The 19,553-nt window shown below is 44.4% G+C and overlaps 2 protein-coding genes across 7 annotated transcripts in view; both read right to left on the bottom strand.

The window, feature by feature from the left end:
• Positions 1-2,861, bottom strand: part of PARVG (parvin gamma) — a 31,023-nt gene extending 28,162 nt beyond the window's left edge. The window contains exon 1 of one of the 2 annotated variants that reach the window (XM_034783690.1): positions 2,538-2,861. Coding sequence is in view for 1 of the 2 variants with exons in the window: in XM_034783683.1 (XP_034639574.1) it covers positions 712-717 (6 nt within the window). In the remaining variant the exon portion in view is untranslated. Of the gene's footprint in view, positions 1-711; positions 762-2,537 lie in introns of those variants that run through there. The other variant, XM_034783683.1, reaches the window with a different exon arrangement.
• Positions 2,862-5,607: 2,746 nt separating this feature from the next.
• The window catches only part of PARVB (parvin beta), a 106,630-nt gene continuing 92,684 nt past the window's right edge, over positions 5,608-19,553 (bottom strand). For all 5 annotated transcript variants that reach the window (XM_034783637.1, XM_034783646.1, XM_034783656.1 and 2 more), the window contains 3 exons: positions 18,689-18,790; positions 13,423-13,495; positions 5,608-9,001 (listed from right to left, as the gene is read on the bottom strand). In XM_034783637.1, coding sequence (XP_034639528.1) covers positions 8,925-9,001; positions 13,423-13,495; positions 18,689-18,790 — 252 coding nt within the window. In that variant the 3' untranslated portion in view covers positions 5,608-8,924. The remainder of the gene's footprint in view (positions 9,002-13,422; positions 13,496-18,688; positions 18,791-19,553) is intronic.

Genomic DNA, 19,553 nt, shown 5'->3' with positions numbered 1-19,553 from the left:
TAGTAAGGAGCATCAGGTAACTGTGCCAGCCCAGGCTCGGACTAGAGCCTGAATAGTGACTCAGTTACAGTCACCATTCGATTTCTACTCCCCCGGCCTTGTTCCTGTGAGGGAAGTAACCTGCTCTAATCTGATACCAGGTGTCAGTTACTCCCCACTCTGCACTAGCTCAGTAATGCTGACTGTCAACTACAGTCAAGACTCTGCCCTTGCCTGTCCATCTGCACAGGAAGACGGAAGGTGGAGGGGCCCAATGGTGGTTGCTCTCCCTGCTGAATTGGGACCCACCATATTGACTAAACCACCCAGAGGAGTGAGGATGTGCCCGACAACCCTTTACTCCACTGCATGAGCATGTAGGGTGAGCCACAATTGTGCCCTAATTATTCGTGAAGCACTTTAAGGCTATAAAGGGACTACATATAGTAGGTATGACATTGTAATATTAAATCCATAGATTGACGGTGTCCATCTTGGCCGATACAGTCTGTACACTGAGAAATCTCCTGTTACTTCCAGGGAGAATATTGATGTGGGGTTGTTTCAAGCCCTTATTTTACAATAAAAGTGGGTTGTTGTGCAGTGTCAGGCAAGTGACCCAGCACTGCATGTCTAGCCCAGTGGAAACCTAGATTCTAGATCAGAATTTGCTGTAACCTTCTCCCTCACAGGCTCTTCACCTCAGCTTCACCCCACATCTGCCCTTCTTACCTTCATCTTCACCCCTGTCCCGTCTCCCTCGCCTTCTTCACGACAGTGTCCCCTCCCTCTTCACTTTTCTTTCCATTTAGCGTACTTCCTTCCTCCTAAACCCACAAAAAGGGGTGTGTGTGGGGGGGGGAACACAGCACTAAGATGACATTTGCCATTATCATACTGTTCACTCTGCTTGTGTGTTCTTCCCTTTTCCCCTCCCTGCGTCTGCCTTGCCTTTTAGATTGTAAGCTTTTAAAGTCAGGGACTATCTGCTACTCTGTATAGTGCCTATTTTTGCCTCTCTCTCACTTCCCAAGCCAACCTGGGTTCAGAATGCTGGGGGGCTGGCTCCTGGGAACGTTGGCTCCTCTCATGTATTAAGGAGCTGTTTTGGCAAGCTGAAAAACCTTGGGGATCTCGCACACATTTATGATTTACGCTGGCAAGATGCTGAGCACCTACCGCTACAGGAGTTGGAGATCTCAGCATGTCACAGGAAGTACTTAGAACAATGCCAGAACAGGCCTTAAATTAAAAATTGGTGGCAGCGTACATAAATATACCCTTAGGGCTCAATCCAATGACCTGCCTAGCAGCTGAGGTCGGAGAGCCTCAGCATTTCATAGGATCATTAGTTATTATCATTAAGGTGGATTCTGGATCAGGCTCCAAGTTACACTCTAGGGCAGGTGTGGCCAAACTGCGGCTCGCAAGCCACATGTGCTCTTTGATGATTAAAGTGCAGCTCGCAAAGCCGACCACTCCCCCCATTCGGCTTCTGTCCCGTGGAGAGGTGCTGGGGCTAGGGGCTTCTGCCCAACAGCGAGGGGGGGTTTCGGGGCTTCTGCCCCATAGGAGGTGCCTGCCGTGGGGCAGAATTCCCTCGCCCTCCCAGTCCCACCCCGCTGCAGGGCAGGAACCCCAGCAGGCACGCTTCACTGGGCTTAAGACCTGAGCCCCAGCAGGCACTCCCTTCCTCTCGAATTTCTGAAGATTATAGTATGTGGCACAGCGAGTCAGTAAGTTTGGCCATCCCTGCTCTAGTGAAATGCTCAAAAACTTGATACAGTAAGTTTCAGTTCCAAACAACCCCCCAGGATGTCTGTAGACATCCCAAAAAGCTGCCTGCTAAAGGTTTACATATTGCACTAACATCATGAGGGAACGTGAATGGGTTTGGAATCCTTTTTCTATTTCAGTTCCTTAAATGCGCTGGGAGAAGAATTAAGATTGGAGTTGGTCATGCAGGCCTGCTGCAATGGGGCTCTGCAGACGCTCTTTTCTATTTTTCTTTTTACTTCTTTTGCTATCAGGCTATTTTATCAGGCCTTGCATCCATGCATGCATTATTTACTGGTACATGGAGAACAATACTTGTTTTAGTCCAGTTGCTAGAATACTGATTGCAACAATATTGTGTATTGGAATTTTAAAATTATATTGGCCTTACTCTTGACTCTTCTTGCAAAATGGCATCATTTGGTTCTGAGTTCTCAGTTATTGAGACAATATCCTACATTTTCTTAGATCTTGAGAAAGGCAGAAGCTATTTATTTTTCTGCATTCTGCTAGGGGTAGTCAATAAGTTTTCAGGTATGTCAAGCGTTGCTAGAATATTATAAGCTGCAATGCAACAGTTCCTTAATTGCTGAAAATAGCAGATAAGATTGTTCAGATGGCAAAATAATAATTTTGTATTAATAGTTCAAATCACCTAACTTTTTGTCTACTATCCCTTCACAATCTGGTTCCCCAAATTTCATTGAGCTAGTACATATGTTTTACTGCTCATAATGCTACCATAATTATAATCTACCATAGAATATACATGAAACACTTACTTTTGCAGATGAGGACACCAAGAAGTTTGAATTGATTTATTTCCTGTTGGAAAAAGCCAAAAGCGGTATTCCAAATAAGCTCAAAATTAGTACCAGACAAAAGACTTTCTAGTCTGAAAAAATAAAAACGGCATGTGTCAGGATTCAATCAATCCACCTAATTTTATACTGCTGCCATTAGAACACCACAATGAGAAAAGTAGGCAAGAAACAAAAAGAAAGACTAGTTCTTTGCACTCAGTTTAGAACAGTCCCTTACTTCCTCATTTTGCACTGTGGTTTTCAAGAGAAAAGGTTGGCTTGTTAGCAACAGGAAAGAGATGACGTTATGCCATGTTTAGCCAGTATAATCAATTTGCATATGAACATTTTGCATAAAAGAACTGACACCATGTTGCCTTTAATAATTCTCTAAGTGTTCCTCAAGGGGTCTAACCAAGGCAAGGTCATGGGAAAGGAGTATGAAACCTATCATAGGATAAAGTTTTGGGCAGCTTTGTGTTGAAATTGCTGCCTTCCATTCAAAGCAGCTTGAAGATTATCAAGAGGCAAGTTACACACAGTTCTTATGTTACATTTTAAAAATGAAACCACGATTCTGTTCAGAGCCCTAATGTCAACACGTATGGTCTCTGCTAGCGTCTATAACTACTGCAGTAAACGTGCATCTAAACCAGGGGTTCTCGCAACAAATTTTGGTGGCCTCAGAGTGCAGCCACTAACTCTTGCTGGTGGCCTCATTGACACTTTTTTCCTAAAATTATTTATTTTTTTCTACAGTTAATAAAGTAATATGCACATATATACATCCACATCTTTGTCATTTATTTATGGAAGGTTTTAGGGTTTTTTTTGCAAACAATAATAAAAATAATGCACAATTATCCCTATTCTTTACTGGACCTAACAGAATAGAAACACAAATAAGGTGCTTTGCGCATTCTTGCCTTTTTTATTATTGTTTCTTTTGCTTTTTTGGTAAAAGTTGTTGTCTGTACAACAATAGTCCAAATAATAATGAAAAACATATCTGGGCGGCTTGGGTCTGGGGAGGGGTGGGCTGTTGCTGGCCTGGGGCTCCTCCGGGCAGGTGGCGGGGGGGAGATGTCTCGGGGCTTCGTCCAGTCTGGGGCTCCTCTGGCTGAAGAGGGGGGGATGCTCGGGGCTTCTCCGGGCTAGGGGCTTGTGGCTCCAGCCACAGGGGGTCTCAGGGCTTCAGCTGCTGTGGGGGGGAGGGTGCGGGCGGAAGAGGTGGAGTCAGGGGCTAGCCTCCCCAAAGGGGGGAATCCACCTGCTGGCCATGCACCGCCGCCGCTCACCTCCTCATCCCACCCGGCCCACCGCTTGTTTCCTAAATCCCTCCTCAGTCCCCCACCCGCCACTCGCCTCCTCTGACCCCTCACCCACATCTGCCCCTCGCCTCCTCACTCCCCTGCCAGACACCCCCCTGCCTGCTGCGAGAACCTCCTAGTATTTTACTGACAGGGAAATTTGTGGTCATACTGCACATAACATTGCATCTCTCTCAAGAAGTATACAGTAGCACCTACCATTCAGGTGATTAAATACTTTTCTTTCTGAAGACAGAAAAGGCAAAACTGCTCTTCAGATTTAGATTTTCCCCTAGTCTAATTAACATTTTAAAATACTGTAATGGTCTTACCAATGGGGAAAGCCTACTAGGTCGTATCCATCCAGTTACTAATGCATGATGATTCCCTGAAGTAAATTCAAGTGGTTAGTCCAATTCAGTTTTAAGCATCATAAGCAGTAAGGCTTCCCCCACTTCCCTTGGGAGATTATTTCATAGCCTAATGCGGCCGACTCTGATATAATATACCACCGTATTTAGGCTAAATTTTCCCTTTTTTAAAAATTTCACATTCTTACTCCAAGTTATAGCCCCCAAGCACTACTCAGTTCCTCTCCTTCACCATACATCCCCATCAGATAAAGGTAGATGATTGCCGTACCCCTCCCACATATACTCATTAATTATTCAACCACACTAACTGGGGTTTGTTGTCTAAAGCCTTCCCATCATTAACTGATGCATTCACAGTCATTATTTTTGCTGTTCTCCAATTCCCCCCAATCTCTTTCTACTGATAAGATGCCCCGATCTAAGTACAATAGTCTAAGTGGCATGTAATGGTGTGTCCATCCCACACAAGCCCTGAGCTGGTTAACATGGATCAGAAGGAGTCAATTAACCTTAGATTCTGCACCTGGAGAGGGCCAAGGGCTTGATAGGGCCTAATGGCAGATGAAGCAGAGCTGGGAGGCAGGGATTGGGATACCATTATAAAGCCAGGAAGTAAGCACAGTAAAGAGTTTCAGGTAGTAGATCTGCAGTTACTGCCTAGAGTGAAAAGGTGTTGGCCAGGGACAAGGAAGAGCTCCAGGGGGCAAGTAAGCCCTGGTGTCCTGCCCTGGACTAGGGAGTCTTACAAGAGGCCTAGGAGCAGCCATGCGGAGTGGAGGAAGCTCTGGGGGTAAACCCAGAGAAAGGCAAGGAGATGGAGAGGTGGGCAGGAAGGAGTCAAGAACTGCAACGGCAGTCACAAGGTCCCTGGGCTGGAACCTAGAGTAGCAGGCAGGCCTGGGTTCCACTACCAGCCACTGGCAAAGTGGCACAGAGCTGGAGTTGGAATAGAAGACTGCCTGAGAGGACATACGGACAGCTTATCTGGTGGGATGTTATTGCCCTGGAAAGGTGGGGGAAGACTATATAGTGACTGGCCAAAGGACTGAATCATCCAAGAGGAAGCACTCCAAGTCATGGAGGTGGGAGGGGGGATAGAGAGAAAGCAACTGATGGCAGGAGCCACCGCATAGGGCAAAAGCTAATTCCCAGAGCCAGGCAGAGAGAGGTGCACCTGCAGTGAGTGGACCCCTTCATATGCTGTTCTACCAGTGTCAGAGACAGACTGCTCTGTTTTCTAAGGCCTATGCAGACCAATATCTCGTTGGCCTCTTGGTCTTCATTAAATGCATTCTTCATTCATGTCCTTCCTTTTATTATAACTTTATCCATTAAAGCAGGCCAAATAAGAGCAAGAAAGCTATGTAATCATCATTTGTTTATTAGAATAAATACAGTTATCACAAACCATGCATTAAGTTCCACAACACTCCTGCTGTGATTTTAGAAAACATAGGATTGCATTGTAATTTGCTTACAGTACACTACTTTTACATTCTCACTAAGCCAGACTTGTCCATGGTATGACAAGTGCAGTGTCTCATCTGTAAGGTTGTTTTTTTGTGTGGTTTTTTTTTTTAGTAACAGAAATCCAGAGTGAACATTGTTAAAAAATAGTAGAAAAGATTCTTAAAATACATTAATACACAAAGCATTGGGTTTCTATTAGTGGGGAAAAGAAAGTTGTGTAAGTTTTTACATTGATGTAAACACTGTTTTTGTTGCTTTGCAGTCTTGGGAAATGTTAGGACACAGCTGACCATAGCTCAGGCCTCTTCTGAGCCGTAGAGCAAGTTGAACGACAACTGGCTGGGACTGAATCCACAGTTCCGATGGTGAATCTACAAGGCACATTACATAGGCTGTATAGGCAGCCAATCTCATTAACCATATATAAATGTGGAAGTTTGAATGTTGGGCATGCAGTGTTCACAAACTATGCAACAAGCTTCAGAATTCCCTGGCCTTTTCTACACAACTCTACACTAAGAGGCAGAATTCAAAATTTCCAATCACACGAACAAAATATTAGCCGTCCTGTTCTTTAGCACGGATGGAGGGAGACCTATATTTTTAAGCTTTAAACCCACAACATATTAGCCCATTACAACCCACACATTAGGAATGAAATAAACAATATTAGTTGGTGGGGAGCTATATCAAGATGATTGTGTTTTAAAACTGATTGCTTTTGGGGAAGCCCTTCTTAAGTTAAAAGCATCCTGTTGGCAATTTGCCCATGGCATACAAACTAAAGGTCCCAAATCTGCAGTCCCCTGCTCACAGGAGTACTCATATAAGGACTATCAAATAGCCCAGTGGTTAGAGCACTCGCATGGCATGTGCAAAACCAACTTCAGTTCAAATCACCACTCTGCCTGACTTGGAGTGGGGACTCGCACTCAGGTCTCCCAACTCCTACGTGTAGCCCTAATTGCTGGCTTGTGGCGTTTTCAGGGGTGGGCTCCGACTCTCTCCTATTGAAGCTCTTCCACGTCATATCCAATATTTGAGTTTAAGTAGGAGTTTAGGGATCTAGAGGACTAGTCAGCAGCTGAGCAGGGGAGTTGAGGAGCTAAATTTTGGACTTAGGTGCCCAGTTACGCACCTAAATTCCTTTGTGAATCTAGTCCTTACAATCTAACTCACTAGTTCTTCAGTCACCATAGCATCTTCCATGGTAGATGCAAGCTGAATTTCAAACAGAAACAAGTAAAAACCTCCTCCCACTTTTTTGTTTGTGTTTTTTTGGACACTAGCCCCCTTAGGCCACTTTTATACCTCATAAAGAAACAAAAAATAAGTGTTTTTCTCCTTTTGCAAGTCACTGTTAAAGTGTCAAGCTGAGACAAAAATGTTAATGAAGAGAAGACTCTTCTGTACAATTACACCACAGTTCACATAGCACAGTAAGGGGACACGCGTTTCCTCTTGGTCTTTAACGCTGAAGGGTAAGTTCAGTCCTGGTGTAAGCAGATGCATTTCATTTGTAGTCAATGAGAGATGAGTCTCTGCTTACAACAGGACTGAACTTGGCCCAGATAATGCAGTAACACTGTCTTCCTTGATAGGCCACTCTGTTAAATGCTTTACATAAAACCTGGCAGCCCATAAAATGTGACTAATGTGATAAATAGAAAGCAATAATATAGTGGTTTTGAATGTCTCCTCCACATTCTGGGGGAAGGAATGCTATAAAATACATAGCCTACAAATAACTTACTTTGGTAGTATAATACTATTTCTTTTAATAACCCTGCCCATAACCTGCTCACACAAACCACATCCTAGCCTTGCCTTCTTTGTTCATTTAACTATCTATCACATCATTAGACACGCAGATATGTCTGCACAATCAGGTGAAATCTATCTACTGCTGTAAAGGTGTCCTGTGACAAGGTAGATACATTCAAAGGGTCTAGTCTTTTCTCAAGCAAACTCCCACTGACTTCAATGGGAGCTTTGCCTAAGGATTATACCACTGAGTCCAGAGTTCGTAGCAGTAGCAAAGTATCACTGGGGATGATGGGATGAAGTCAACTCATCACAGCATCACTGAAAGGAAACTTATGTTATTTTCAGCCCTGGGATCCCACCTCTAAACTGTTCCAAATTCAGTGCAGTCCAGTGTGTTCGATACTGGTGTACATTATATGGCGTTGTCCAGAATAACCCAGGAAGCAGAGGCAAAATCTTATTGAAAAATGACCTTGCTCCATTTAATTTTCAGAACAAAAACTGTCGTTCTGTTTACAGACTTTGGGCTCTGTAATGCTGGAACTGCCATTGACTTCAATGAGAGCAGGAGCAGGCGCTTTAGCTTTTCCACATGCATGTAAAGGTCAACCTGGCACCTCTAAGCAATCAAACGGTTATTCCCCCTGCTCATTCCAGAAAGGGTTAGAAAGAATGCATAAATCCAGCCCGTCCGTCCTTGACCAGCTCCTGACCGAGCTGATCTGGACTGCACATTTCAAGTGTGGCTACAGCTCCCTCCTCAGCACAAAAGGAGGGAGAGAAAAGCAGCTATGACCGGATTAGGCAAGAATTCCATTTCTAGGCTAATTGTGTGTAAACATCAAGTGGAAATAATACTGGGTAATATGAGGTTAACACGAAAGATAGAAAAAGCCCTCATAGTACAGTTTCAGGTGGTGTCCTTGGAAACAAATACAGAAACACACACAAACCTTATTCAATGGAAACTGTGCAGTTTCTAAATACATTACAATGCAGGGGTCTGCTTTTGTATTTATAACACTCAAGCCTAGCGTATCTTCCACCACCAATGGTAACCAAGTAGTTTACAAAAGAAAGTATATATAGGCATTGCCCCATCAAGAAGGGTTCAAGTTTTTCCTGTTTATCAAAGTAACTAGTAGTAGATTTCTTTATCAACATAAGAAGAAAGCTTGTTGACCTTAGCAAACAAACCCGCCAGGATCTCAGAGCAAAGATGTAAAAATGATATTTCAAAAGGGAGCTAACATAAAATACACAAAGTATTTTCAGTGGGCATGTCATGCAAAGAGTTACATGGAGATAATGTGAACAGAAGAAGGAATGCCATCATGCAGCATGGAATATAGTGTAAGGCACAAAGGGAACATAGAGGGTGTTTTGTTTTTCCTTTTTTTTTCCTAAGAAGGTTGTGAGGATTAACATCTCAGCAGCTTCCAGGATCACTCAACATTCTTGTACTTTGTGAACAGGTTGTACAAAACCCTGAGGGTAGACTTCAGATCCAAGTTAACAACATCTGTGGAAGAAAAGGAGAGATTCTTAGGTTGCTTTAGTGCTACCTCCCAGTTTCCTATTAATGGAAGAAAGTGTCTTCTGATCTGTGAACTCAAAAGAATAAAAAATAAAATAAAATTTACAAAAAAACAGGTCCAGTTCCCTTGGATAGCATCATATGATAGACTTCAAGAAACTTTAGCCATTTCTTTAATCACTGATATTTTTAAACTTCTCTCTGGAGGGAGGGGGGAAAAAAAAGAACCTCTATCCCTCCCTGATCTACAATTTATCATAGACTGAAGGGTTCTTCTGTCTCAGACCGGATATCTCACAAATAACTGAAAAATACTCCATGTTAGATACCATGTCACAGCTTTAACAATTTCTAGTGAGTTTCTACCAGGGACACAGCTAACCAGGGGTCCAGAGTGGGGATTTAAGTCCAAACTGTATATTTCATGTGAGGTTCTGGACCCACCATATCTAGAACCTCTGCAATGACTTGCTATGCAGTGAGCAGGACTTAAACTCCTGCGTTGTGTGCCAAACCTTCCTGCGTCCCCTCTCACTGTGCTGGAGCGTGGGTACATTTTCATCAGAGCAAGGAAGGGAAGAGTGCATGAACAGTTACAGTCCACCATAATGACAGGCCGTCTTCCACCCTCCCCATTCTTCCCCTTTGCAAACTTCAAGCTTATTGCTCATGGGCTTGGTATTCCCCCACCTCAGATGCACAACAGAGAGAGCTTCTCTCTTTGCTCTTCCTGTCCTGTTGCTACGATAACATAGAGGAAGTGCCGCAGAGAAGTACATTCCAAAGGCTGCCAGGGGAAAGTACAGCACAGAGTGCCTTTGCAAGACTGAAGAGAGGATCTCCCAACGTCGGCAGTGCAGAAGACGGGAAAAGCAGCAGGTAAAGATGTCGGAAAGGGAGAGGATAGGAGGGAAAAGTAGGGGGAACAGGAAGAGGAAAATAATCGAGGAGACACAGTGCGGGTGGAAGAAGAGGAAGGAAGAGAGGTAAAAACAAAAAAAACCCACAAACCCCATTCTCAAAAAAGCAACATGTGAGAGAAGAACAATAAGGAACAAAGAAGAGAGAAAAAACACAGTTCTTTGAGCTGGGGAAACCAATCTGAAGTACAATAAAACATCCACAGCCTGCTTGGAAAAATCATTTCCATGACACACTCTCACACCTGCTTCACTCTTGAATGTGTGCATAAGCAGCAGGAGCAGGGGAACTCCTAAGAAAGATCTTGCTTGCATTAAAATGACCACTATAACACAAAGAAAAGTCCTAGTTTTAGCAGAATTGTTTCTGTATATCAAAGTTTTCCAGAAGGCGTAGGAAGTTGTATAATACCACAGCATCCCCAGCAGTAAAACACTCCCAAATGGCCTGGGAATGTGTTAGTACATTCTGTGCAACAGATCGAGTTGCCTCAGAGACAGATTTAAATGTGAATTTAGCCCTAAGGAGCAAAGTTTCTTACCAGCCACATCCTCCACAATCAGCAAGCCAAGGGGAATCTTTGGTGTGGGCCAGGGAAACCTACAGGCAGATTCAACCTAATGGTGTTGGCAGCCAACTTGAAGTTCCAATATCAAATGTATAGTTCTGGTAGTGCAGTGCACCCTTAAAGCTGGCCTATGAGGCTAGCTGAGGATACTGTGGCTTGAGTAATCAACACCTGGCATAGGGCCTGCATAGCCAACTCTACACCACCCAGCCAGCACAGAGTATTCCAAAGGCGGGAAGGGTGGCCAGAAAGCACTGTGCTCCACCAATCCCCCTTGAGCCCACTGCAGGCAGCTAGAAATTAGACCAGCTCTGAGGCTGCTCTGATCTCTGCCTGAGACCAAATTAACCTCCAGCAGCCCTGTGCATTGGGGGAGCATGAAGGTGACATAAAGCCCCCTTCTTCTGCTGCACTAAGCACAGCTCTGTTAGAGCCAAGGATCAAGGACTACATCTCAAGGTGCCCAGTACTGAGATTCATTGTCTCTGTTCTTTGTTATAGTACCGGGTCTGCAAGATAAGTGAACAGTGCAGTTTAATTGCAATCATCACTTTACAGGTATGATAAAATAGGATTTTTTTTTTTTTTAAAGGTGACAGGTGGTCCTCCACCTTCAGGGATTCTTAGGGTATCTGCACCCATCTCCCACTACTCCACTGGTTTACTTCTTCCCTTCCCTCCTATTCTCAAGATCCTGCATCCTAGAGACCTCCCTTGAAGACTGTGTGGGTCTCCTTTCTGAGCCACTGTCACCACTTCTACCTCAGCTGGTGGGAGGAGATGGGGAGGGAATTATGACGTGTTGCTCACTCCTCCTGCTGAAAAGGAATAAACCCAAGTCTTTTACTTGCTAGTGTAATGTAATGATTCATAGAATTTAAGGTCAGAAGGGTCCATAATCTTCTAGTCTGACCTCCTTCATAACACAAGCCAGAGAACTTTACCATGTAATTCCTGCATTGAATTTAATAACTTGTGCCAGAATAGAACATATCTTTTAGAAATACATCAACTTTTAATTTAATGAGTACAAGTGATGGAGAATTTGTTCTATTAGTTAATTACTCTCACTTATAAAATGTATGCCTTATTTCCAGTTTAATTTTTCCTTCCAAAGAACTTCTAGCCATCGGATCTTGTTAAACCTTTGTCTGCTATATTAAAAAGTAATGTGATATCAGATATAGCCTCACTGCATGCGTAATTATAGGTCATGGGATGAGAAGCACTGACAAGAAGGACACCAGACATGCCCCCCAAAAAGCATGATCTCAATCTTCCGCTCCTCGTAAGAGGAAGTTTGTGTGGCCAAAGCCCAGCCAGCGCTAACTGACAGAATGCCGACAAAAGGTGCCAATAAATCATAAAAATAGCCTAAAATAGAGTTTAAATGAATAATACCTCTACAGCCTATCAAAATCCCTTAGGAAAATAATAAAGCAGCCCACTAAAATTCACTGTACTTTAATGACTTAGGGCAAAATTTTGCTTTCAGATGTGTCTATTATATTTAATGGATGTAACGAAGGCCAGAATTTGGCTGTAATTTGGGCAGTGTTGTATACACCACACAAGATGACTTATGATATTTTATTGGGGTGGGAGTGAGTGGAGCAGGATATACTAAAATATTAAATTGAACACTAGACCTGTCTCTGGCAAGTACCGCAGAAAGCGCTTACACTGCAAAGTGGGGTGCTTTCCGGTCTATTCAGGCACAAAGTGACACCAGTACAGCAGGGCATACACAGCGAATCCTACACATAAAACATTCTGTGGAGCGTGAGAAACTGCACCACTGCAAATTGTTATTCAAAGGGACACTAATGTTTGAAAGTGCCAGGATTCCACAGCAAGATGAAAGGAAACTACTGGTAACAAACACAGCCTCCGATGCTACTTTCCCTTCCACAGAAATCCCAGCTCTGTGCACCCTCACTCAACCCAGTGTAGCAAATGTGAACCGGGAGATAAGCAGACCAAGACAACTGCCATATTAACTAACCTTGCCCTCCTACTTTTATTAATAAATTTAATTTCTAAAGTGTACAATAATCAGCTGATTTAAAGACTATGTCGACACCAAATTCTGTCCCAGTTCTCACTACAACATCCACTGCTGTACACTGAATCAGAGGGCAAACCACATGGAGTCTGGAGCAAGGAGTAAAGTAACACTGTTTTGAATGGCTTTCCTGCAGTAATGATCAGTAATGGTCAGGCTAAGCTACCTGTCACTTCTGGGGTAGTCATAATGAAAATGAAGATTGCTCGATTGACAGTCACAATGACATAATTCTTCTCGTTAGCCAAAGAGCAAACAGTGCAGAGGTAGTGCAAGCTTCTTGACACTGCTCCATTAATTAACTTCAGTACTCAGAGGTACAACCTTTAAAAAGTCAAAAGCATAATTCAGTCTTCATGCTCGTTCAGTACTTAGCCCTGCACCATAGGAGCAAATGGGAGTTTTTGTCACGGATTTCCATAGGAACAAAATTAGCCCATCAGTTATTTGTCTCTGTGATCAGGCTGCTAGCAAATTAGTGCTAATTTTTTATGTAAACTTTCCACTAGGAAAAGAACTAAGAGCGCCAACTGATCTAACATAGGCTACTGAACAGCTATCATATAGCACTATCATTTACTAAAATCATGGGCCTGACTTGAACCTGTTAATAGTTGAGTCTACTCCTGTTATGATGCACATTAAGGGAGATAATGCAAATATGCATAAGGAGTCTTTTGGATAAAAGGGAGTCAGATAAACAAAGTTTTACCGTGTGTGCATATATATACATACAGCCACAACATTATTTCCTGATGTAACCCTGTTGACTTTAATGGAGTCGTCACACTAGAGATGTAATTGCCACTATGTCTGTATAAATAGTTTATGCCTCTATAGTGTATAAATTACCTTCAGGACGAGCCTTTGGTTTCTTGAGCCCTCCATCTTGCATCAACTCAAAAGCGAAGGAAACATTATGGACCTGCAAACAAGCAATTTAAATAAATTCCCAAATTCTAACAAATCAATAAAAAAGCAGTTACTTTCTTCTCCCTTCTTTTGACATCAGTAATAATGATCCTAGGATTTATTTTGTTGGTTTTAAAATCAACTACATTTGTTGATCTGAATCCCAGGTGTTTTCCTCCCAGGAGTAAAGGCAACAGAAATCAAATCTACTGAGGGACTCATTTAAGAAGAAAGTTTCCAAATTTAAAGAGTCAAAAATTTAATACGAGTACAGTCTGAATTAGGAAACCCCATGAAAGCTTGGCAGAACAATCAAGTCTCTGTGTTGGAGACTGGTGTGCTACTGAGATCAATAAATCATACAAATATAGGGCATGAAGGCACGTGGAGAAGTCAAGAGGTCACAGCCTTTCTATGAGGGCAGAAACATCTGCATTTCTGGTGAGCTCTTCCTGTCTGTATACTCAAGGTAAGTTATAGTGTTTTAGACTCTAAGGAACAGATCATCTGCCATCAATGCAGTAAGGAACTTAACAGCAGTTACTCAACAGAAAGCAGGTGACAGAGAGAGAGAGAGAGATTAAAAGTAAGGTCAAGCTTAACATTTTCAAATGATTTTTACTAGATCATTACTAACTAAGTACCAAGCAGCAACAGTAATCCACAAAAAGTACTCTTAGAATTAAGGCGAAGTCAGAGAACAAAACAGGGAGACACACAGGAAAGAAAATATGAAGAGGATCAATTAGGGCTAGTCTACACTGGCAATGCTAAAGCGCAGCCACAGCAGTGCTTTAATGTGCCTTGTGTGGTTGCAGCACAGTGCTGGGAGAGAGCTCTCCCAGCGCTCTAGAAAAAACCCACCTCCATGAGGGACGTGGCTCCCAGCGCCGGTGCACTGTCTACACTGGCGCTTTACAGCACTGAAACTTGCTGCACACAGGGGGGGTGTTTTTTCACACCCCTGAGCCAGGAAGTTGCAGCGCTGTAAATTGGCAGTGTAGACAAGCCCTTAGAAGAGAAACCTGTTGGGGAGAGAATGTTAGTCTGAAAGGATTTAACGTGAGCAATCAGCTTTTCTTCTGGATGCCTATTGAAGTTTAAGAAATTCTTCCTCTCTGCATGTGGAAAGGTAATTTGAATAAAGATATCTTTGTATGTTTGTCCCCGTAAGTGACTGACTCTGGAGATATGTGGCATGCGGGGGGAGATTTAATTAAAACTACTCATCTCAGTGAGTGAGGGAGTTCTGCATACAAAACCCCTTTGCATTAGGATGAGAAAAAGCTCCCTTTGTTGGGTTAATTGATGAGAATTGTAATCTTCCCTCCTACTCCTGTTTTTCCTTGATTTATTTAGGCAAAACCAATTTCAGAGGTAGAAAGAGATGCGCAGTTCACAAATAAAAGCTAACTAATCCCTCCCCCATGCTCACAGACACACTTTCTTCTTCTGTGTCTGGTTCAAAACAATATCTAATAACTTTAGTTCAGCATGACTCTCATGCAGCTAGACATAAACGAGCAACAACACAATCACAGTTGAGTAGAGATAGCACTATAGATAGGCATTGTACGATTTTATACTCAAAAAAATTCAACCCATAAGAGAGAAAGAAAGAAAGAAAGTCTGAAGAAAAAGCTAAGTAGTATCCATGGAGGGTTTTTTTAATGAAGTAATAAAATATTCATCTTTCCCAACCTGTTCTATAAACACAGTCCATGCAGGATATGAAGTCCATCATCACCCACTCCCTTGGCATTTCTTTATTAGGAAAAGAAAACTCTAAGATAACAAAGATCTACTCAGATCTTATCCTCAGGCTCGGTTACTCCTAGGCATTTCTCCCATAGGATTTCTCAGACCACATCCTGGATTCTCTTCTCTCCAGGAAGCCACTCCTACCTCCCATACATCCACATCTGGCAACTAATCACCTGCCTTGGGAAGTGAGCAATTTTGCTGTTTCTCAGCGGGATCAACACCGGTTAGCAGGGCAGGGAGTTTCAGCAAACTCTTCAGCCAGTTACAATACTTTCCTAATTTGGTACAATATATTTTTTGCCCCACAGTACAGTACGATCCCTTCTGATGAGGATGAGCTATATTGATCAAAGGTGAGTTAGGCAGTGAAGACCAAATCCTTTAAGGTGTTGGGCTCCTCCTGGTAGACATTGGGTCTCAACCACCTCCACTAAAGTCAGCAGGAATTGAAGGTGCTCAGCGTTTTGCAGGATCGTGCCCTTAAAGAGTACTAAGTTCCTGCAACTTTACTAACATGTCAACCCTGATGCAGCCAGCTTCACTCCTATTCATAACCCTGGAATGCACTATGCGCTCAGACTAGAGCTACCACAGAACCCCACCAGAACAAGGAGCCAGTCTTGCAGGGGACAGATACATTGTTTGTATTCCAGAAGCATCTAAGGGCTGCAACCAGGGCAGAGCCCCACTGTGCTTGGCACTGAACTCACTGAGAGATTACTTAGCATCAGTGGTGCAAGTAGAAATCATTTCTTGCTGGTACACTGCACTCATGGGAAGGACACAAAGGGGGGGCATGTGACCTCCCCATGTGACTCCTCCCCGCTCCGTCCTCAGCCTGGGGCCCCCACGCTCTTCCCATCCCCTCCCCATGATCCACATCCATTCCACATTACATGGGGGGTGGGAGGGGTGCTGCTGTACAGACCCCAGGCAGGAGGACTCAGGAGACACAGCTGCTTGGAGGAGCTGCTGGTGTGGGGCCACCTGGCAGCCTCATGTTCTGCTCCTTTCACTGCTGAGTTTTCCAGAAGATCAAGGCTCTCTGGAACCACAACAGTGAAAGGAGCAGAAGAACATGGGGCTGAAGCAGCTGCTGTATTCCACCCCCCTGCAAGCCCTGTCCTCCGGCAGGGCTCTCCCGGGAACCGCAGCTGGGAAAGGAGCTGCTGTACCACCCCCAACCCCACCTCCCCCTGCCCTGTCCTCCGGCACGGCTGCTGTACAGACCCCAGGCAGGAGGACTCAGGAGATGCAGCTACATGGAAGGGCTGGGGGTGGAGCAGGCTCCTCCTGTGTCTTTCCGGTACACCATACATTACTGGTATGGTGTACCAGACCGTACCACCGGACTTGTACCACTGCATAGCATGGAGGAGGATTACATGGCATGGAAGCTAACAGTAAACCAGGATATCTACATTTTTCAAATGGTACACTCCAGGGCTCCCTGCTGCCCCTCTCCCAGCCAGCTACCCCGTACAGGCACGCCCTGCAGTTCCTCCTACTTGTAGCAGGTCTTGAGGCTGTCGCTCAGCAAGTCCTGTGGGCAGAGCAGAGGGGAAATGGGGGGGCCATTTCCCCTCTGCTGGAAGTGGGACGAGGGCGGGCAAGCCCTGGTGTAGGAGGCTGCCCCCCAGCAGCAGTGAGGAGGAGCAGAGCTGGCTGCCCCTCTGCCACTCAGGTTTGGCCCTGCCACCCCTCCACCATGATGGGGGAATGGCGGGGCCAAACCTCAGCAGCGCTGCGGCCCCCCGTGCACCAGGTCGCAATGCCCCTCACTCAATTTCAGCCCTGCAGCACCCACATCGTGAGGGAGGGCCCAGGGGGTCCAACCCGAGTAGGCAGTCGGCAGCCAGCACTGGCCCTCCTCTCCATGGCTGTTGGGAAGGCCCAACACAGATGACCTGTCGCCCCTCCCAATGGCACGCAACATTCACAACCTGCTTATCGTTTTAGGCACCACTGGTCTACGCCGCCCAATGGAACAACCTCCCTGCAACAGCCTGGCAAATCCTTACCCTCTCCTCATAGCTCACTTCGTCTGCAATGCCCATCCACAATAACCCACTTTAGCTCAGACGTCATCATTCATATCTTACCAAACAGAAAGTAATACACTGCTACCTCGATATAACGCGACCTGATATAACACGAATTTGGATATAACGCGGTAAAGCAGTGCTCTGGGGGGGCAGGGCTGCGCGCTCCGGTGGATCAAAGCAAGTTCAATATAACACGGTTTCACCTATAATGCGGTAAGATTTTTTGGCTCCCGAGGACAGTGTTATATCAAGGTAGAGGTGTACATGAAAATGCTTAGCTTGAGTTTTCCTCTGGGTCTCCCAGTGTGCTGTCTATGCACCTAGAGTATAAAGCCTTTGGGGCAGGAACAATGGCCCCTCAATTCTGAAGTGACTTGTGCACAAGCAGATCCCTGAGCCGGTGTAGATTCCTATTGACTTCAGTGGGGCTTTGTGTTGCATGCTGACTACGGGACGCTCACTGGCGGATCAGAGCCTACGTCTGACTGTGTGTCTAATGCAGAGTCAATCCCACTATCGGTGCTCAGCAAACGAGTTCTAACCCCAGTACTCTCAGAGACCGGCTGCGTGCCCTTGGCCAAGTCACCACTGCTCTGCCTCAGTTCCTCATGTACACAAGAGGTAATATTACTTATTTCCCTATTTTACAGGGAAGTGATAAAAATTAGGAAAGATAAAGATGGCTTTGTGGTAAAGGCACTGGACTGAGACTCAGGACCTCTGGGTTCAATTCCTGGCACTGTGGTACTGACTGCTTGTGCTAGCTTGGGCAAGTCACTTAGTCTCTTTGTGCCTCAGTTTTCCACTTGTAAAATGGGGACAAGACTTCCAGTCTCCCACTTTTTGCATTTCTTGGATTGTAAGCAGCTCAGGGCAGGGATTGTCTCTTATTGTGACTATATACGATGCCTAGCAAAATGGGGCCCTGGTCTCAGAGTGGCCTCTAAGCATTGCTGTAATAATAATTAAATAAGTAATTCAATTGGAACATGTAAAAGTTCTATGTAAGTGCAAACTATTTATTATTTTATACCCTTTGGGTTTATAATCATCATCTGACCACAACTGTGCTGGACATCGCAGGATCTAGCTTTTCTTCTCTTAACTGTTTATAGGTATTCATGTGCTGAATCCCTCTCTTAGCCTCGCTGCTGGAGTCATTCAGGAAGTACTGGTAAAGTCACTGGGATTTACACCTTTGTTTCACGGTCAACCTTTAAAGTACAGATTCTAGTAACTGCCAAATGTGACAACAAATGCCTCTTTGCTACAGCCTTTGAAAGAAAGGATATGCTATACTCTGGCTTAATTGGGCATGAAGAGAATTCAGCCAATGGATGGGAAATTGCATGTGTGATATGGTAGTGAGAGGAGCACAAACTGGAATTTCTACTCACCTTCTGATCAAAACTTTCAGGTGTTAAATAAAAGTTGTGGAGTGGAACAAAATAGTCTTCAAGCAGACCCATGAGCAATACCAAATAGACGCCATCTGCAAACTGAGGAGAGATACTGGTGAAATTCCCAGATGGCAGGCAGGAGGCATTTGGTTTCATGCAAGGCTTTGCAACAATGAGAAAAATCAAGCCCTAAGTGGCTAGACAGGTTGCTGCAGAGGGCCACAGGGATGTCTCCCCACATTTGAGAGCACTGTTTTCACACACACACACACACACACACACACACACACAAATAACTATGTGCTACATTGACAATGGGAAACTATATCTTTAAAACACGACCCAGAAGACGACCACACAATTCTTTTGCATGCCTTTTCCTTGTTTTACACCATATGTAGGTTCACGTGACTTGGGATGAGGTGCTCCAACCCAAGAGGAGAGCCACACCAAGCCTATGAAGAGAACCACCAGTAGAGTATCACTGCTCTAAACCGATACAATTCCTTTTAAATGTTGGTAGGTACTGTATATTTCAAACAGAATTCCCTATATTGGTTCCAATATGACCTGTATGACATCCCCTGGATTTTTTATCAGAGATAAGGTGGCACATGCAAAGAGTTCTCTGGGGCAGGGGCTGTCTTTGTTCTGTGTTTGTACAACATCCAGAACCACGGGGTCCTGGCCCATGACTAGGGCTCTTATGCTCTACAGTTATACAAATAATAAGGCAGTGCAACAATCCACAGAGACCTACACTTCCGAAACCAGAGCCACATAAATGTGGCATGGGATAAGGCACTACCACTTTAGCAGAAGCAGAAACTCCTGTTAGCTGTCAGTAGACTTAAGGGGGAGA

The sequence above is a fragment of the Trachemys scripta genome, chromosome 1 (assembly GCF_013100865.1).
Source record: "Trachemys scripta elegans isolate TJP31775 chromosome 1, CAS_Tse_1.0, whole genome shotgun sequence".
NCBI classification, from domain to species: domain Eukaryota; kingdom Metazoa; phylum Chordata; order Testudines; family Emydidae; genus Trachemys; species Trachemys scripta.
Note: the sequence above shows the minus strand (reverse complement) of the source record. Positions and strands in the feature narration are given on the sequence as shown.